The following is an 18,672-nucleotide window of genomic DNA, read 5'->3' on the forward strand; positions in this document are numbered from 1 at the left end:
TATATGAGCTATTTGTCACTTCCCATGAGCCGAGTTGACAAAAAACTCACTCATTCTTATGTTTAATAAATGTATTGTATTGTGTGTGGCAAGCTTACAATGGTGGCAAAACAACATTTGAGAGTGCGCTGACCCTGGTGCTAGAGGGGGGTACGCAGCTGGAGGCTGAATGTTTGAAGGGGTACAAGGACTATAAAAAGTTTGGGAACCACTGCATTAGGGGATTGGTGGACTCATTCACCTGGGGTACGTTCAGTAGGGAAAACCGTAGCAAAACATTTTGCAACAGAAAGAAAAGGAGCGTTTGTTACTGGACAAGCTCGGGTAGAACATTCCCCAGCAGTGTGTGTGCCAGAAGTGTGGCAGGCAAGACCAGATGTTCAAACAGCTCTGCGACGCCTAAAGGTACCAGCACATCTGCTAACTTAGTCGACAACCGCACTTTTCCCTTTAATCCAATACCATAACTCACCTTGCCAGTCGCCACACTACCCAATCCCCTTGCTTTTGCCAACTGTAGCCAATCACCATGTTCGGAGGCTCCCATCCAATCTCACACACCCTTGTTGCGACCCGTTCACCTCTAATATATAGATTTTCTGCTTCTTATCCAGTCCTATTTATTTCACCCCTTTGGGCAATTAATGTGAATAGTTTAAGGAAACCCTATTTCTCTGACAATGTGTAACTATGGCAACGTATTATAGGCCATTCTTTCATCTCGTTTTGTATTATGGGCCGTCTGACGTTTTTTTTTTTTGTGCAGGTGGTGAAACGGAACAGTCACGTTACATCTATTAATTTTATATATGAGCCCCGTGCCGCCTGCCCTGCTCATAGACTCATGACTAATGGAAAAGAGCAGCAGTCACAGCTATGGCTGGGAGAGGCCTGTTCACCAGCCCTGGCTCACCCAGGGAGGCAGGAACAGGGCCCAGCATGGATGGAGAGACAGTCTGGCTGCCACCACGCCTGTCGTCAAACACAAGCAGCATGCTCTCACACAAAACCTGCTTCTCCTGTCGTCAAACACAAGCAGCATGCTCTCACACACAACCTGCTTCTCCTGTCGTCAAACACAAGCAGCATGCTCTCACACACAACCTGCTTCTCCTGTCGCCAAACACAAGCAGCATGCTCTCACACACAACCTGCTTCTCCTGTCGCCAAACACAAGCAGCATGCTCTCACACACAACCTGCTTCTCCTGTCATCAAACACAAGCAGCATGCTCTCACACACAACCTGCTTCTCCTGTCGCCAAACACAAGCAGCATGCTCTCACACACAACCTGCTTCTCCTGTCGTCAAACACAAGCAGCATGCTCACACACAACCTGCTTCTCCTGTCGTCAAACACAAGCAGCATGCTCTCACACACAACTTGCTTCTCCTGTCGTCAAACACAAGCAGCATGCTCTCACACACAACCTGCTTCTCCGTCGCCAAACACAAGCAGCATGCTCACACACAACCTGCTTCTCCTGTCGCCAAACACAAGCAGCATGCTCTCACACACAACCTGCTTCTCCTGTCGTCAAACACAAGCAGCATGCTCTCACACACAACCTGCTTCTCCTGTCGTCAAACACAAGCAGCATGCTCTCACACAACCTGCTTCTCCAGTCGTCAAACACAAGCAGCATGCTCACACAACCTGCTTCTCCTGTCGTCAAACACAAGCAGCATGCTCTCACACACAACCTGCTTCTCCTGTCGTCAAACACACACTGTATGTTCACACACAGTGACCTGCCGTTTCTCTATGTCGTTAAAACAATTCCATCAAATCACACCATCCACCCCCCCCACCTGTCGCCAAACACACAAGCAGCATGCTCACACACAACCTGCTTCTCCTGTCGCCAAACACAAGCAGCATGCTCTCACACACAACCTGCTTCTCCTGTCGTCAAACACAAGCAGCATGCTCTCACACACAACCTGCTTCTCCTGTCGTCAAACACAAGCAGCATGCTCTCACACAACCTGCTTCTCCAGTCGTCAAACACAAGCAGCATGCTCTCACACACACAACCTGCTTCTCCTGTCGTCAAACACAAGCAGCATGCTCTCACACACAACCTGCTTCTCCTGTCGTCAAACACAAGCAGCATGCTCTCACACACAACCTGCTTCTCCTGTCATCAAACACACTGCTCCTATTGTCAAACACACACTGTATGTTCACACACAGTGACCTGCCGTTTCTCTATGTCGTTAAAACAATTCCATCAAATCACACCATCCACCCCCCCCCACCCCCCACATGCCTGAAGTCATCACTCACAGAAAAAAAAAAAGCCTGATGTCACAACGTTCCAAAACAAGTGTCATTCCCTCTGGGAAAGTCTTGTAACCACAATCCTGCAGCTGAAACCATCCCATATCTGCATAATTCAAAGGATAAGGACACTGGGATACACGGGACACTGGGATACACGGGACACTGGGATACATGCATTAATAAGACGTGCTGCGATTAAGTGCCAAACCGAGGCTAAACTAGAGCTCTACTCAACAAGTTTAAGTGGTGCCAGTTTCAAGTCCAACACATACACCTGTTAAAACACCAGCTGATATTAACTCGTACTTGTCCTTAGTCCGACACCTGTTAAAACCAGCTGATATTAACCCCTACTTGTCCTTAGTCCAACACATACACCTGTTAAAACACCAGCAGATATTAACCACTACTTGTCCTTAGTCCAAAACATACACCTGTTAAAACACCAGCTGATATTAACCCCTACTTGTCCTTAGTCCAACTAAAGAGGGGGTGGTAAAGCAGTGTGTTCCCAGATTCAACTGGTTTCAGTCAGTTCAACATTGCGTCTCATGTAATAAAAGCAGCGCATTAGGGAGGAAGTGGGAGAAGAGCAATCTAACTGAAACTAAGAGCTTAACAGTATGTCCTGTGGAGAACTAAGTGTGGAGTAATCGCGTAATTGGTCAGACGCTCCATTAAATTCTGGGTCCATACACATTAGGAGAAGATAGGTTTCGAGCCATGGTCTAACAAAGAGCTCCACCCACTCTCTTTGCAAGTCTACGGGCCAAATGTCCCCTCCCGAAATTCAAAGAATGTAAACACCTACGAAATCTTGATTTGGCCAAAGCACTGGAACAAACGCTGCTCTTTATCTCACACTTCGTTGTCTCATAACAGATCTACGGTACCAGTTATGTTTACATAGTCTGTCTACAAGAGATTAGGTGTGGAGCCATAATACTGTATAGTGGGTGCATCTCAATAGTCTAAAATAACCTAATCTCTCCATCAAGAGATGAGGTTGCCACTTTAGACCATTACAATTATTGAGACACACCCGTAGAGGTGCTAGAACATCCCAATGAGTGTGAGAGAGAGGCAAGAGCCCCAGTGAATAACACCTGCCCTGGGGGGGGGGGGGGGAATAACCCATGTTATTCAGCAACACTGTGGTGCTGACTGGGGCAGTGTGAGATGGTGCTCTTCCGTCTCAGGTATATTTCTGTTCGTGTGACTCAGAGTAGACTAGGGGTGTGTCCCAAGTGGCCCCGTATTCCCTATAGAGGGCACTACTTTTGACCAGGACCCATAATGCTCTGGTCAACAGCAGCGCAATATATAATATAGGGTGCCATTTGAGACACAGTGGGAAACCTAATCCAATAACAGACCGGCAGGACCCACGATGGCCATTTCTCATTTCAGCATTTCAGCTCCTCGCAAAACAAGTCGGTCACTGATCCGATTTATCGAGTGATGTCTTTTGTGCGAAGCGGCTCCTCAGATCTTGGGTGATTGTATTATGTATGCGATGGGAGAGGTTATTTTTAAACTATAAACAGTGCCTGGGTTCCCCTCCCCCCTTTTTGAGTTCATTCAAATCCGCACTTGCCGGTCACAAAAGGCACTGCCCGGTAAATCACTTTGCATGCCCGGTGGTGGTGCTGGCACGGGATAGGCTGCCTTACCTGGTTGTCTTGGAAACCAGTGTCCTATCGGGTTTGGCCGCAGCTGAAGTGCTGGGAGGCTTTGGGGCAGCATGTCTGGAAGCTAGAGGAGAGGGAGAGTGAATGAGAAAGTGCATGAAGAGAGATGGGGGAGTAAAAAAGGTGGAATGAAGATGAGGGGTGGGAGTGAGGACAGAGGACTGGGATGAAGGATTGGTGTCGTAGGAGTTGAGAGCAAATGTGTCTGCAGCCAAGCACAGGTGGGTTTGTATGAGCTCTAAAACACATAGGACAGTGACTAAAGACTCAACATGGGACAAAGGAAAACAAAAGCTGTGTGTCTAACCAAAGCATGGTTAACAAGAAAATACTCAGCAGTATGTGTGTGTATAGTCTTTGGCTCCTCACCTGTGGTTTTGGGTCTGGCCCCAGCCCCATTAATGGGCCCAGCAGCTGGAGGTCTCCTCGTTGGAGTGCCAGGCCCCGTCGCCGCAGTCCATGTAGCGTTGGTTGGCCTGGTAGCAGAGGTGGACCTGGGGACTCGGACAGCTACCTTAGTTTGGGTCCTGACAGTGGAAGCCACGGACCTCTTTGTGGCTGCAGCCGGTGCTCCAGCTATAGTGGCGATTCTCTTTTTGTCCAAAGCAGCTTTCTTGGTCAGGTCACTGGCCGATGACTTTAATCCATTGGCCATGTGGCTTGGGGCCGTGCCCGGACGAGAGGTGCCGGGTCCCAATGCCGGACCCGTTGCGGTCTTGGTTCCAGCTGTGCCTGGCCGTGGTTTAGCCAAGCCCACGGTCTTAGCCTTGGGTTTGGGGTCAGCTGCTGCCTTGCCATTGGCCCCATTGATCTCCTTGGATGCAGGGGGTGCTGTGGGGTTTTCAGGGGGTGCTGTGGGGTTTTCAGGGGGTGCTGTGGGGTTTTCAGGCTGTGCTGCGCTGTTTTGGTTGTCTTCAGGCTGTGATGGAGAGGACGGGGAAGTTGAAGGAGCTGGCTGGGCAGGCATCTCGTCGGTGGCCATCCCCTGGGCCGAAGGCTCGGCTCCTACGGCTTCTGTGGGCTCCATGGCAACCCCATCCGGTTTCATCCCTTGTAGGCCCGGCAACGGTCTCACTCACCGGATCCAGCGGCTCACAAACACACTGAACCCGGAATGAAGCCAACGTCCTCTCAACAACCTCAAGGATCTGGATGGGGAGAAGAGCGAATCATAAAATGTTGACGTTAAAATTGGTGTGATAAAAAAAAAAAGTTTATCATAGAACTGCAAATACTGGTAGCAGAAGTATATTATCAGAATAGCCACACATGAAATCATGCAGTTGTAGACTAGGATCATTTTAAAAACATTAAAACCAACGGAAATGCCATGAGGCACATGATCTCGCCGAGGAATTTGAAACTATTGGAAAAACAGGAAGAGAGCAGCCAGGGAAGCCAACATGATGATTTGTTTCTAAATTGCACAATCACTCACACTGTCTGATAGCAATACAATGTGAGGATCACGGGAACTGAGAACAGACACATCCATGATTAAAACCGGTATTGTCAGAGTACTACAAAAAGTTTGCCATGCAATAACAGAAAACAAAATGTCCTTCAGCATATAGAGAGAGTGTTGTGGATGGAGTGCTGAAAGACCACAAGGCCATGCAATCTCCTTACAGTCCACAGGAGAGAGAGTCTGGAAAACCAGGACCACATGTCCCATTTGTTTGTGATTCTGTTGTTCGGTGCTGCCAGCCCAGATGCTGACCACGATGACAGCCAACGATTATTTAGAAAAGTCATACGCTGGTTCTGGGAGGCCTCAAATGGACAATAGTGTGCAAGACAAATTGAAAGCGTGGATGGATGTTGGGGGGGGGGGGGGGGGGGCTTTTTCTAATTTACTCCAATTTCCTTTCCTATCACAAGCCCTCCCACCCACTCCTGCAGCGCACCCTGTCCAACTGCCCCTCTACCCCAGCACCAACCATTTTGATTTTTTTTATCAGTATTCCCCCCCCCCCCTTCCCTCACTCCTATATTTTTTCTTAGCCACTTGTTCCTCTTTCCGCTACTCTACCCCCTCGATACGCTATGAGATCTGTTCTCAGTCAACAGATGGTCCGGGCAGAAATCAGTGTTCGGAGCTCAACAAACAGGCTTGGCAAGAGAGCAGGAAGAGAGCGCAAGAGTGAGAGGGGGGTGAAAGAGATGGAAGAGGAAGGAGCGCAAGGGAGGGAGAGAAGTAAAGGACTGGGAGAGCAAAGACCGAGAGAGACTAATGCACAAGCCATCTGACGGAGGTCGTCGGTAATAGTTTGACTGAAACTTCCACCAAGGCAACTTTCTAAAGAGGGGCTATTTAGTGGGGCAGATCGAGAAACCGAAAGGCCCAATAGAAACTCTATTCAGTTACTTATTAACGTTGACACGTACCAGAGTGGAACACCTTGTCCACAACTCTCCACACAAACCTCAGTTTGCTACTTAAATGTTCAGACGAATTTCTTTCCATCAAGAAGACAGTTTTGGCCTTGGCCCGTTAGTGAGCGACACGTGAGGCCTAACTGCACATTAGCCCAGTCAATTGGAAAGGCAAATGAACAAAACAGACCGCTTGTGGGGGGCCCGGTGGAACTCGTTGAGCCGGTTTGATAACAGATGAACAATAGAACTAATACCAACACCCCTCCTCCCCCAAAACACATGCACCCCTCTCAAATTCCCCCAATCTCTCTCCCTCTAAACCAATGGTCTGACCCCTATTTCAACCAGAGAGGACAAACAAAAAGCCTTCGGTGCCGTTTTTCATGATTTCTTTTCCTCTCCTTCGGGCTCTGACTGCAGGCAGACAGGCTGTTTCCTCCTCTCTGCTGTTACACATCTCCAGCACAGAGCGAGAGGGGCGCCAGGGAGGATAAAGGCGGCCAACGAGGAGAGGGGCCAAGCTTGCGGCCTGCACTCAACCGAGCAGGGCTACGTCAGAGCAGCTAGCTCTTCTTACACATCTCTACATTATTTCAATGCTATATAGATATTATAGCATAGTTCAACTCGATGACCTGAGATGTTTTTGTGAAACAGAATTAGCCATCAATGACTTGGCCGAAATCAAGTCTGGAATATTGCCCAGGAGTTATAGGCCAGTAGAGTCTCAATCAATCACCTAGTACATTATCAATCAATCTAAATTTGGAGAGGAACCATGGCTCAACTACACTTAACAAATTGGTCATAGTCTCTTCACAATATCACAAGGTCCACTCAATACGCAGTGTTCCAAACAACGCGGCTAGTGCTACCGCTGCACAAGGCATTTGGGTGGGCTCCGACACCCACGTAGCGACGTAATGATGCGATGGGGAGACAGCGGGATGAGGGACACCTCAGACAGGGACAACCGCCAGCTAAGTAAATCCAGCGGGCAGCGCCAGTGGGCCAGGCAGGAGTCAGACTAACGTGCCGCCGCTATACCCGCGTACGGTGGACAGTAGCAGGGTAAAAGGGGGATGTTTTGGCCGTGGGCAGAATGGGCACTGGCCTGGCTTTACTTGTGCCCATCTCTGGTCCGGGCAAATGCCAGGGGCTGCTGACTTGACCACTAATGCCAGGGGCTTACCAAAGTGCAGCCTGTATGGCATTCCTTGCCACGAACTGAGCCGACCTCTGGTGTTGTGGTAGGTGGCATCACTAAAACCCTACACATGCATATCAAGGGCTTTGTTGAACTGTAGCAAGGCGATTAGTGAGGGCGTTGGAGACTCCTCTGCTTCAGAGCAGCTAGCTGCAGTTTGTCCTATTTGAAACTATTGCTTGGCATCTTAAAACCACTCATCACCAAAATGTCCTCATGACAAATTCTCTGGGAATTTCAGAGCAGCTTTCCATCCCTGGCTTCGCATAGATTTGCAATTGGATTGATTAGAAAGCGGAACACCCTAAAAAAATATATATATATAATAAATTGCACAGCTGATAGATAAAGGCATAATGCATTTTTATTAAATAATGAGCCATTGTGCTCCCTTCCATTAATTTGCATAACAAATACCAGGAAAAGAGGGCTAATACCATATTCAGGACACAGCATGCTTGCTTTCCAGCTAGCGCTGCAGCTAATATCACAATTACCTCAATACCCTTGGCAACAATTACCATGTGTTGGAAGTATGCAAATTCATAAGCCGGTTGGAAATTGCTCCCGGGCCACAGTCTGACAACACAGTGGCTGGCTATTAACCGACTAGCTCGTGTCCGTGCAAACAAACTCTGCAAGCTGTCCGTTTTTCTCTCTGGGTGTGGGGGTTAACGCTGCCATCGTAAGCTTGTTGGGGTGGGCCGTCTGGACGGAAGAAACTCGTCGCCCCCCTCAGGCTCAGTCTCACCTTCGCATCCAACTCTCCCCTCGCAGTCTTTCTTGCAGTTTAATTACAGCTGTTTGTCTGCAATCATCCGACACAGTGCCAGCCATGTTTTAGCAGCGCAACAAAAATGGGTCACTTATGATATCCCTTTAATACAAACAGCAGGGGGTTTAGCCGTGTTGAGAGTGGGATGGAAATGCAGTCTGACTACAGGGAGAACAGAAATAAAGAAAAAAAAGAGCAAGAAGGGTAGGGGATGGAGCAGGGTGGTATTACTGATGACGGCGTAGTGTCATAACAGTCTTAACCACGGGTAAAAATAAATAAATAAATAGATTCTCCTCTCTGCTAGCTCACAGAGGGAGGTGAACGGGGAGATTGCGGAGGGGAAATATGAGTGCTTCAATGGTAACCTCAAACCTTTATGGTGGAATTGAGGCCCAGTGTCATGTGTACATGTGCTAGAATGCCAGGGGAGGGCTTGGGCCAGGGCATCTGTCGGTGACCCGAGCCACCCCCGTTCACATTCCAGCTCTGCCTGTCAGGCTCCTCAGGGAAGCAGCCTATAAACAGCTGTCAGAGGAAGGGTGTGTACGAATATATACACTGAAGAGTTAGTCCCATGTTTCATGAGCTGAAATAAAAGATTGCAGATGTTTCCCATATGCACTAAAAGTTCTCAAATTTTAGGCACAAATTTGTTTACAATGTAGCATTTCTCCTCTGCCAAGATAATCCATCCACCTGACAGGTGTTGGCATATAAAGAAGCTGATTCAACAGCATGATCATTACACAGGTGCACCTTGTGCTGGGGACAATAAAAGGCCACTTAAAAGGCGCAGTTGGTTTACAAAACGCCACAGATGTCTCCAGTTGATAGGGAGTGTGCAATTGGCATGCTGAATGCAGGAATCTCCACCAGAGGTGTTACCAGAGTTTGGTTTGGGATGCTTTGGAGCGACAGCGTGTTCCAGTTCCTGCCAATATCCAGCAACTTTGCACAGTCACTGAAGAGGTGTGGGACAACATTCCACAGGACACAATCAACAGCCTGATCAACTATGCGAAGGGGAGGTGTCGCGCTGCATGAGGCAAATGGTGGTCACACCAGATACCGACTGGTTCTGATTCACACCCCTACTTCCTTCTTTTTTTTAAAAGGTATGTGTGGCCAACAGATGCATACCTGTATTCCCAGTCATGTAAAATCCATAGATTAGGGCCTAATGAATTACAAATTGACTGACTGGCTTCTATAAACTAACTCAGTAAAAATCTTTTAAATTGTTGCGTTCATATTTTTGTTCAGAATACACTGTGCGTAAGTGAGAGAGCAGGTCTACCACATCGTGCATTCTTCTGATTCCACCGTGCTGTTCTCGAGTACTTGCATCATCTTTGACTACAAGACTGTGGACAATAGACCTCCATTTTAGACTGCACCGCCAAAGCAAACCCTGTGTCTGTGACCAACCTTCCCTGACTGCCCCCTGTGCCTGACAGAGACAACCCAATTGAGCATTTAACAGTGGCTGCTAGCTAGACAACTGGGCCTGGGCGGTAGAGACTATGGTGTAACTGAGCTATATAGCACCATTTGGGTGTTTGACAAAACAGGGGCCTCAGTCTCTGGCTATTCATTAATGGACTGCTGTCTGAGTGAGGCCTTGCTATGTGGATGCCTCCGAAGTACTGGGGCTCTGGCCAGAGGAAACACAGGCCCCATTCACAGTGTGTGTGTGTATATAAAGGGTATGACAGGAAAGGAGGGTGGATAATGAGGGAGAGAGAGTGGAGAGGCTTTAGAAAGACAGGAGTTTACAAGGAGAAAAGAGTATTGGAGAAGGAGGGGTTTATTAGGGAAGGAAGGGGGTTTCCAACATGGAACTTCTTTATTGGACCAGTTCCCTGCAGACAGGAAACGGGTCATTCACTAGTCAACAACTGACCAAGTTCACTAGAAGTTACAACGCATTTTGACCAAAGCAGATCCACACACACGGGTTGTGTTCATTAGGGAACATCGTAGCAAAGCGCTTCGCAATGGAAAACGAAAACTAGCACTTCTGATTGGTCAAGTTCAGGTTCTCTCCCCTTTTCAGTCCATTTTCTTCCATTGAGTGCCTAATGAATACAACCCAAGGCAGTCATTAACCTACCAACTGCATGAGATAGGAAGTATTTAGGAGGCTGTGCTATCCACTGAGGGGGGGGGGGGGAATTGTTGAGCAGGGAAAGCCAGAACCCCCCCCCCCCCAGACTGCCAGCCTGTCCAAAGAGGGAGCCAATAAATTTAGTAAGAGGAGGAAGTTGAATGAACTCTTAGGATTGGTGGTAGAAGAGCGGAGGATGGGGTGAAGTGTGTGTGGGGTGTGGAGAGCGAGAGAGAGAGAGAGCTTAAGACTGTTGCTCCGTCTGCCCATATAAAGGCAGTGTTGCAGAGTTCCGCTGCATCACCACAGAACACTCAGAAAACATGGCACGCAGAGAGATCCAATCTCCTGATGAAATCCACCAACACAAGACCGTCATTACTCACAGCATGATGACAGGAGAGGCTCTGCTGAGCATATGGGCCCAGCTCGGCTCTCAACCCAGTTGCGTGGCTGTCTCAGCCAGTCTCGACTAAATGAAAGACGCTCCCTAACGCACTGCTGCTGTCGTAGACCTAGGAGTTGCCTGCTCTCAGTTTTGGAAACTCAACAAAGGCAAGCCAGGCAGGTCGCTAGCAAGTCGGTACTCAACGTCCAGACATGTCCGAGGACGTTGGGAGATGACGTGGAACAGTGAGCGATGTTACCTTCAAGGTGGCTTTGGTTGTGGACCGGGATGGGTGTAAGCATCTGCCTCTGGTTGCAAGTTCGAATCCAGCAATAGAAAGTGGTTTTTGATATTTGTCAAGCCCATCCTAAACCATTCTGAGTTAATGCCTAAGCTTAGCCCTAAACACTTAGATATTGGACATTTGAAACATGACTGAAGTTGAGGCAAATTGTACGATCAAGCCCCAATATTCTCCTATTCCATTAATTGGAGGGGTTACATTTCAAGCCAGCCCAGCATGTTGGATATGTATTTAATACATTATATATCTTGGGTGACAACATGTTTGAATGTGTATGGATTTAAAGGCCCGGTGTAGTCAAAAACATGATTTTCCTGTGTTTTTATATATTTCCACACGGAGGTTGGAATAATACTGTGAAAATTATGATAATGTCGTTTAAGTGTAAGAGCTGCTTGAAAAGACTGCCTGAAATGTCAGCCTGTTGTGGTGGGATGGAGTTTGGGCCTGCCTGGTAACATCAGAAAATTAATTAATAGACCAATAGCTCTTTGCTAAGAAGCCATCTGTTTAAAAAAAAAATATATATGTTTTTTTTTTTTTTAAACTTAATTGTTACCCAGAAATTAATTATTGTTCATTTTTTTATTTTTTAAATGGCTGCATTGGACCTTAAATAGGCCTAAATTACATTGGGCATACTTGTGCAAAGTGCAGCATGAGATTATGATAAGATACTATACATAGGCTGCAGCGGGCGAGTGGTTGTACGAGGCTTTATATAGGCTAGTTGGCAGGATATAAGAAGGGTAGTGGCAAGGCGTGTGTGAATGAGTGATGTCCTCGGCAGACCCAACTGGGGGGTGGGGGGGGGTGGTTCACGTCACACCACTAACCACAACTGCTGCATTCTTACACACACACGCACTGCACAAGAGGCAGGAAACCACACACAAAACAAAAAACACAGCTCTACTCCAAAGAATTCATTCTGGGACACCGTGAGGGAGGGAGAGGCGCTAGCATTCTTTCACAGTTCCTGCTGGCGTCTGATAACAAAAGAGGATGTGGTTGCCGATCCGACTTTCCCAGGGTCTTTAGTCTGCTGCACTCAAAGAGCCAGAGCTTCTGCATACGTGTGTATATTCTCTACTTTCGGTGCAGAGAACCAGGCTACTCTGTGGAATGGCACTCGTTTAATAAAGTCAGATCAAAGCTGAATCCGTGTCTGCAAGATTACAAGGAACACAGTATTCTACCGAACAGAACCAAATATAATAGCATAAAACTACAGTAAGACAAAAACACCACACTGTAATTCATCAGGTTTTACCAGTGAAACATCCATGCAGCATCATTCTATAGTAACCATTTGATCTCAAATAAGCATTCGGATTTTCTTCAGTTATACAGGTGTGGTTTTGAAGTAGCCTACAGTGATGTTTGGAATGATGGAGCCAACTAATTTTAGAGCCGATTGTGTTAAACTGTAGCATAGCCTACCTGTGTATTTTGCCTAGTGGCGCGCGCTGTTGACTAACTTTATACTACTATGCCATTATAGCCGGTTCTGCTACGTAGATCGTGCAGACGTGGACCCAACTTCATTTAAAACGAGCACCATGAGCATTTCCCCAATGACTGTTTCCGTCGCCCGTCGCCTAACCGGTTCCCCGCGCGTAGGGAATATATACACGCACAGAAGCTTTTAGTGCTGTAGACTAAAGATCCTGAAAAAGCCAGAGCCGCAGCCACTCCGTAACAAAAACAGGCCATGGTGGACGACACACTACCGTGGGCTCTCCCAGGGGAGCTATGCACCGCTGCCTTCCCAAGCTCGCCCTATGGTGACAGGCGTCTCACAGCGACCTGAGGGTGAGGGCAGGGTGCCGATCTCCTATGAGGCAACTCAACAGGAGCAACGCTCCCATAGAGGATAGCTTGCTGACCTTTACCCTTCCGTTTAACCGGAACCACTGGCACAATGGACTCAGAGTGGAATGGAATTACTCAGTGGGAATACGAGCTCATGCCGACCTGAAAAGCCCCCGCTAACTAGCTAACTAACTAACTAACTAAAGCCCATGGCATCTCATCTGGCAGTACACTGAAGAGGTGGCACTCATTTCAGTTCGAGACAGAATTGACGCATAAAACCGATGATGTCAAAGACAAATCAAATATCAAAAATGACCTATCAAATCCCTCCATGGCTAATAAAAAAACAAACACACATGATCCCCTACCCAAGCCAGCCAGCATTAAATGTCTTAGGGTACAATCAAAAACAACATGGGACCCCCTACTAGAGCCCTGCACGGGCATGAATTTTAAGCCCGAACCCTAACCATGCCCGAGACAGTCAGGCCCGATTGCTTCCGTCAAATTTAAGGCCCGGACCCAAACGACTTCCTCCATTAGTAAACCTTTAGTTGCTACTATCCATCTGTCACAAGCTCCCTGCACGCCCGAGTCAGTGAGTAACCATAGCAAGGGCTCCACTTGGGCTGCTCTGCTCAACGAGCCATGTCAGCTGTAAACTCAGACAAAACAAAAGGAAGGTCGTTATGATCCTAGTCAGATACGACTGTACCGCGCAGTGTACTTAAAACACAAGTTAAGGTTAATTAATTCCATGGAGGTGGGGGGGGCATTGGAGAATGTGCTAACTGACGTTAAGGCGCTCGATAACGGGATGAGGAGGATAAGGCTGTGGCGAGTCACGCTACAGGCTAAGTGGATAGTTAGTGTAGCCAATTAGCCACGGGGGAATGAGATGCGGATGGGCTAACCTAACAAGTTAGTGTTAAGGGAAATCATAAGACAATGGGGGTTACCTAGTCATTTAGCCTGGGGGGAATGAGGAGGGAATGGACTCGCGGCTAGCCTAGCCACTAGCTTACGTCCTGCAGGCAGTCAGAACAGTCTGGATAAAACTGGACCAGGTTCAAAGCAGCACTGAGCCGGGTTTGGTCTGGGGGTCTCTTCAGGACAAGGCATGAATAGGGCCGAATGTTCCCGCAGGGTGGGAGATTGCAGAGGGGAGGTGTGTGTGCTGGTTGTCAGTGGGTAATCTGAGGATTAAAAGGTAACAGACAGGTCCCATTGTCTGCCCCTGTGCCCCCTTTGGCCTGGGGCATACGGATTAGCTCAGCCAAGGCAGGGGGACAGGGGTAGCAGCTGGCACGCTTGCTTTTGGCCAAAATCCCACGAGAACAACCAGACCAGGGACACCAAGGCTCTAAATGCATAATTCCTTGATTCCTCGCATCTTCTCAAAAACCCATTGGAGAATGTCTGAGGGGTTTGCGGAGGAGGCAAGGGGATAGGTTGCAGGGAATCACAGAAACACTAATTGAGAAGAAGCCATGACAGACCAGGGACACCAGGCTTTTGGAGGGATGGGGAGGCTGACAGTGGGATGGCTACAGGGCCGCTCCTCTCTGGGGATCAGGAAGAAAGTCAATAGTGGAAAGCAGCTGTGCTCGGTGTTGCTGCTGCCTCAGGGCCAGATCAGTTACCAGGGCTATGAGCAGCCAGGGTGAGCTCAGGCCAGATGGACTGATCCCATCGCACCTGCCTGGCTGCCATGCACTTGGGCTCACACACACCACGGCTCTATTACTGAACACACAAGACCTGGGTTACTCATGGGTCGTGAGGCAGACCAGATGAAAACAGGATGTGTGTAACCAGCCACGACACACACAGCAAGGGCCAGCAGATACACACACCTCAAACCTCGGGGTCAACACCTAACCACAAATCAAACCTTGTCCCAAAGCACACCATTAAAACAAACCAGATATGGCTAAACGTATATCGGGTCTGGTCTGACCAAATCAAATTCTTGAATGTGTTGGACACTTTGGATCATAGCAGAGCACAGAGCCACATGTCACAATGCCAGGCGGCCAGAGTCTAAAAGCAGTGTGTGTCCATTGCTTCGTGGCTAATAAAGAGAACGCTGAATCCCAAGGCACAGACCACCACAGTGGCAAGCGCTACAGCAGCACAACCAACCACAGCTTCCCATGGGACAGCCGTCAGCAGCCCTTCCAGACTGGAGACCGTGTCCGAGTCCCAAATTGCACCCTTCTCCCTATATTTGGGACGGACTTACTGAGACACCATAGAAACCAGTGAGAGAACGCATGATGAAACCTACTGTAATTGTATTCACAGGATGTGTGACGTTTGTCATGCTGCAAATTGAGGGATTTTATGGCCGTTGATAGGGTAGATAATAGCTTGCGAGCAGGTGTGTGGTGTGTGTAATTATAGGTACCATTTAATCTGCTCACTACGCAGGGCAAAGAAAATGGATTTGAGTCCAGTGACCTTGACATCCATTAGGTATCATCTCAGCAGCTGTTGCATTGATGCGATCGCATGGCCCCAACGATAACCAAAGCAAATAAAGGAGCATTAGCAACCATTACAAATAGAAAGCCAGGAGTCAGCAGCACACCTTAGTGACTCCCACACTCCCAAGTCTATTATTTAAGGGAATTTGTTGAAGGCACCCAACAAAATAACAGATACTGACCTGCGGAGTTTTACGGCTGTATCCAATTTAAAAATCAGCCGTCCGGTCACGCGATCGGATACAACGCAATGCCAACCACCTGAATTTCTGTGAGAGTCTTACCGAAAATAGACAACTGCAGCTGCCCCATGTTGACTAACAAGGATGTGTACACTACAGGAGAGGAACCAATTGAAGTGCACTTACATTCCAAGACTAGTTGGGTGCCAATCATGTTACATGACTCTCATCGAGAGAACATTAGTTCTACGAGAGTCAGAGGCTGATCTAAGGTCTGTTTTCTTTCAATAAATACAGCGATAAGGATGATTTTAGGGTTGGTAATACTGATCCTAAACCTGCACTTAGGGTAGTCTCGTCAACCCAATAGGCAAAATAAGTGACTACGGGTATTTTTTGGCATAGACAAACTGCGTCACTGCCTACATCACTACTTTATTGGCTGAATAAAATACTCGCTAGGAAGATCGAGATCACGCAGGTTACTTTTAATGAGTGCATTTCGCAAGTGGCTAGTTTGCGTCAACTACCTGCAAAACCACTGCAAAGATTTTGCCTGCAAACGTTTTTAATTGCAACGTTCTGTTATGTCCACCTCACGATTTGTTGGGAGTGTCCCCTGAATCCCCCCACCCCTATTGAGGTAGTGTAACGTAGTTCCTCTACGCCAAAAGAGCCCATAATTGAAACCAGACTCTAGTCACTGACTGCCAACTTCTAGTCAATTTGGATCTGACACTGCAGAGGTTTAGGAGGAGGACAGAGGAAGTGGTGACCATACAGGATAAGTGGTATTATCTTAAACAGGGGTGTCAAAGTCATTTTCCCCCAGGGGCCGCATTTGGTCTCCAACAAGGTCCGGCAGGCCGCACTGAATTTGTTATTTCAAAATATTGTCCTCCATTTCTGGAATTGTCAATGAACCCTGACATGTAGGTGATTATTAATGAGATGGACACATTCAAGAAACTGTTTGTATGTAGGTCCATTATAATTGACAGTTGATTTGGTTTTAGTCATTTCAAAGTATATATATATATATATATATATTTTTTTTTTTTTTTTTCAAAACACCCGTGGGCCAGATTGGACCCCCCCCCCCGGACTGTATATGTTTGACACCCCTGGTATTGTGAACATGCCAGGAGCTCAGGCCATAGGCATCAGTGAGAGAGATGGTTTCACACCCCTGCAGTGATAATTCACTCTCAGAGAGGGTTGCCTGAGAGGTCACTGCTGAGAGGGGACACATTCCCCACTCTGGGTGGGCGAGAGGGTGTCACTGTCAAACCCCTGCAGCAACATAACCTCTCAGTCAGTGACACCCTGAAACGGATAATACACCCCTACAACAAAACCAGAAAACAAGACCACAGTCACCACATTAGCACATATGTCTTGAAAAGGAAGTAATGTCTCCTTAAAGAGATCAAATGACAATTTAACATTTAATTAACAGTTTTCAGATAGAAAGAAAGCACTTGATCGCTGATAAAAAGGCATGTTATGCTATACAGAACAATTGATGACAACAGCAGATATGACCAGACTGATGCTGTTTGATAGACTTCTGAAATCTGATGAACTTCTGTTGACACCCAATCAGTGACATTGAGATGGGGCAGGTGGGATAGCATTGGCTGGCCTGTGCCCCATTACAGATTATGTAACATGTGTTTGGAGCCAAAAACCCAGATGACAGTATCACTGGGATCTGACATTGCCATCTGATGCTTCTGAACGATCCCTCTAGCGCTGCCCAGTCTCAGTCAGTATAATCTAGCAGACATCTCCAGACCTGGAGGCGCGCGCGAGCCAGACCGACATTCCCGTTCACACTGACGTGCTGCTGGTGTAAAAAGTAACTCAAAAAGCTTCTTGTGATAGAGAAGCATATAGGCCTGCCAGCCTATCACAATTTCCCTATCAACTGTGCTCACAGAGTTTCAGCTGGATGTTAGCGGTTTGTATAATGGGAGATTGATTCAGCAATGTAACCAACAATGAAATTCTTTAGACTAATGTTCTTTCATAGCGCCACATGTAAAGGATGCTCTTTCGATTGGGCCAGCAATCGATAATGGGATCGCGTTCACACCTGCTCTCCATTCGAAAACGCAGTTGCATCGCAGAGTTTACTGGTGAGCCACAGAGAACACAGCAAAGCCCAAATCTCAGGACACAATCACGAACGGTAAATTAACCCCGGTTTTGCAGTAGCCATTTGGGGCCCTCTCATTCTCAGAACAATGGTAGTCTGAGTTGGGGCTATAATTGGGGTACGTTAGGTGCCGAGGTTAGTCAATAAATCGATTAAATGAACATAGAACTTAGGCTACGCATACAGTTGGGTGTCCAGTCACCTCATGCGCCTTGACACGGCTTTTTTAGGGAAAGGAAACCACCGCCCAAAACAAGTTCACCGACGTTGTAGACGTCACATCAAAATCCAGTTTGAAAACATGGGCTTTCAACAACGAACGTTTGATCGGTGTCATTTCGTGAGCTTTGTTTAGATAACATCGTTTAACGCGAAAGCAGCATGAATTAGCAGAACATAATAAAAGGCACCGAAACGGCAACAATGTATCCAAGAAATGGCTTATTGCGAGACGTTTGCTGGCTCGAGCTACATCGTATCAATACCCACTCACCGTAAGAATGTCGAGGCACGCTTCGCAGCGTTTCCCCCCCCACAAATTATTTCAGGTACTGTTGTAGGCGACTCCTTTTTTTAAGGCTACTTCCTCGCTGGCTGGACAAAAACAGACCAAATATGTCGGTGCGGAGGTTATAAACGTAGAGGACAAATAATCAAACGTGCAACTGGCTCCCTTCACTGGCAAGCTTCGCACTGACGCTGTAGTTTCAATTGACTTGTTCAAACGGCGTGCATCCCTCTTTAGTAACGTTCCCGGGACCGCAGAAGCTACCTCTCGGGAAAGAGGAATCGAATGAGTGGCGTTACCACATAGTCGAGCGAGGGTGAAATTGCAGAACCACCCCCCCCCCCCAAAAAATCGATTTATTCAGCTAGGAACC

The 18,672-nt window shown here is 47.6% G+C and overlaps 1 protein-coding gene across 1 annotated transcript in view; it reads right to left on the reverse strand.

The window, feature by feature from the left end:
* LOC139424673 (nucleolar protein dao-5-like) overlaps nucleotides 1–18,672 on the reverse strand; it is a 40,691-nt gene extending 22,019 nt beyond the window's left edge. The window contains exons 1-3 of the mRNA XM_071176736.1: nucleotides 18,285–18,672; nucleotides 4,348–5,126; nucleotides 3,961–4,042 (exon numbers count right to left, since the gene is read on the reverse strand). Of these exons, the coding sequence (XP_071032837.1) occupies nucleotides 3,961–4,042; nucleotides 4,348–5,026 (761 nt within the window). The 5' untranslated portion in view covers nucleotides 5,027–5,126; nucleotides 18,285–18,672. The remainder of the gene's footprint in view (nucleotides 1–3,960; nucleotides 4,043–4,347; nucleotides 5,127–18,284) is intronic.

The sequence above is a fragment of the Oncorhynchus clarkii genome, chromosome 13 (assembly GCF_045791955.1).
Source record: "Oncorhynchus clarkii lewisi isolate Uvic-CL-2024 chromosome 13, UVic_Ocla_1.0, whole genome shotgun sequence".
Lineage (NCBI taxonomy): Eukaryota > Metazoa > Chordata > Actinopteri > Salmoniformes > Salmonidae > Oncorhynchus > Oncorhynchus clarkii.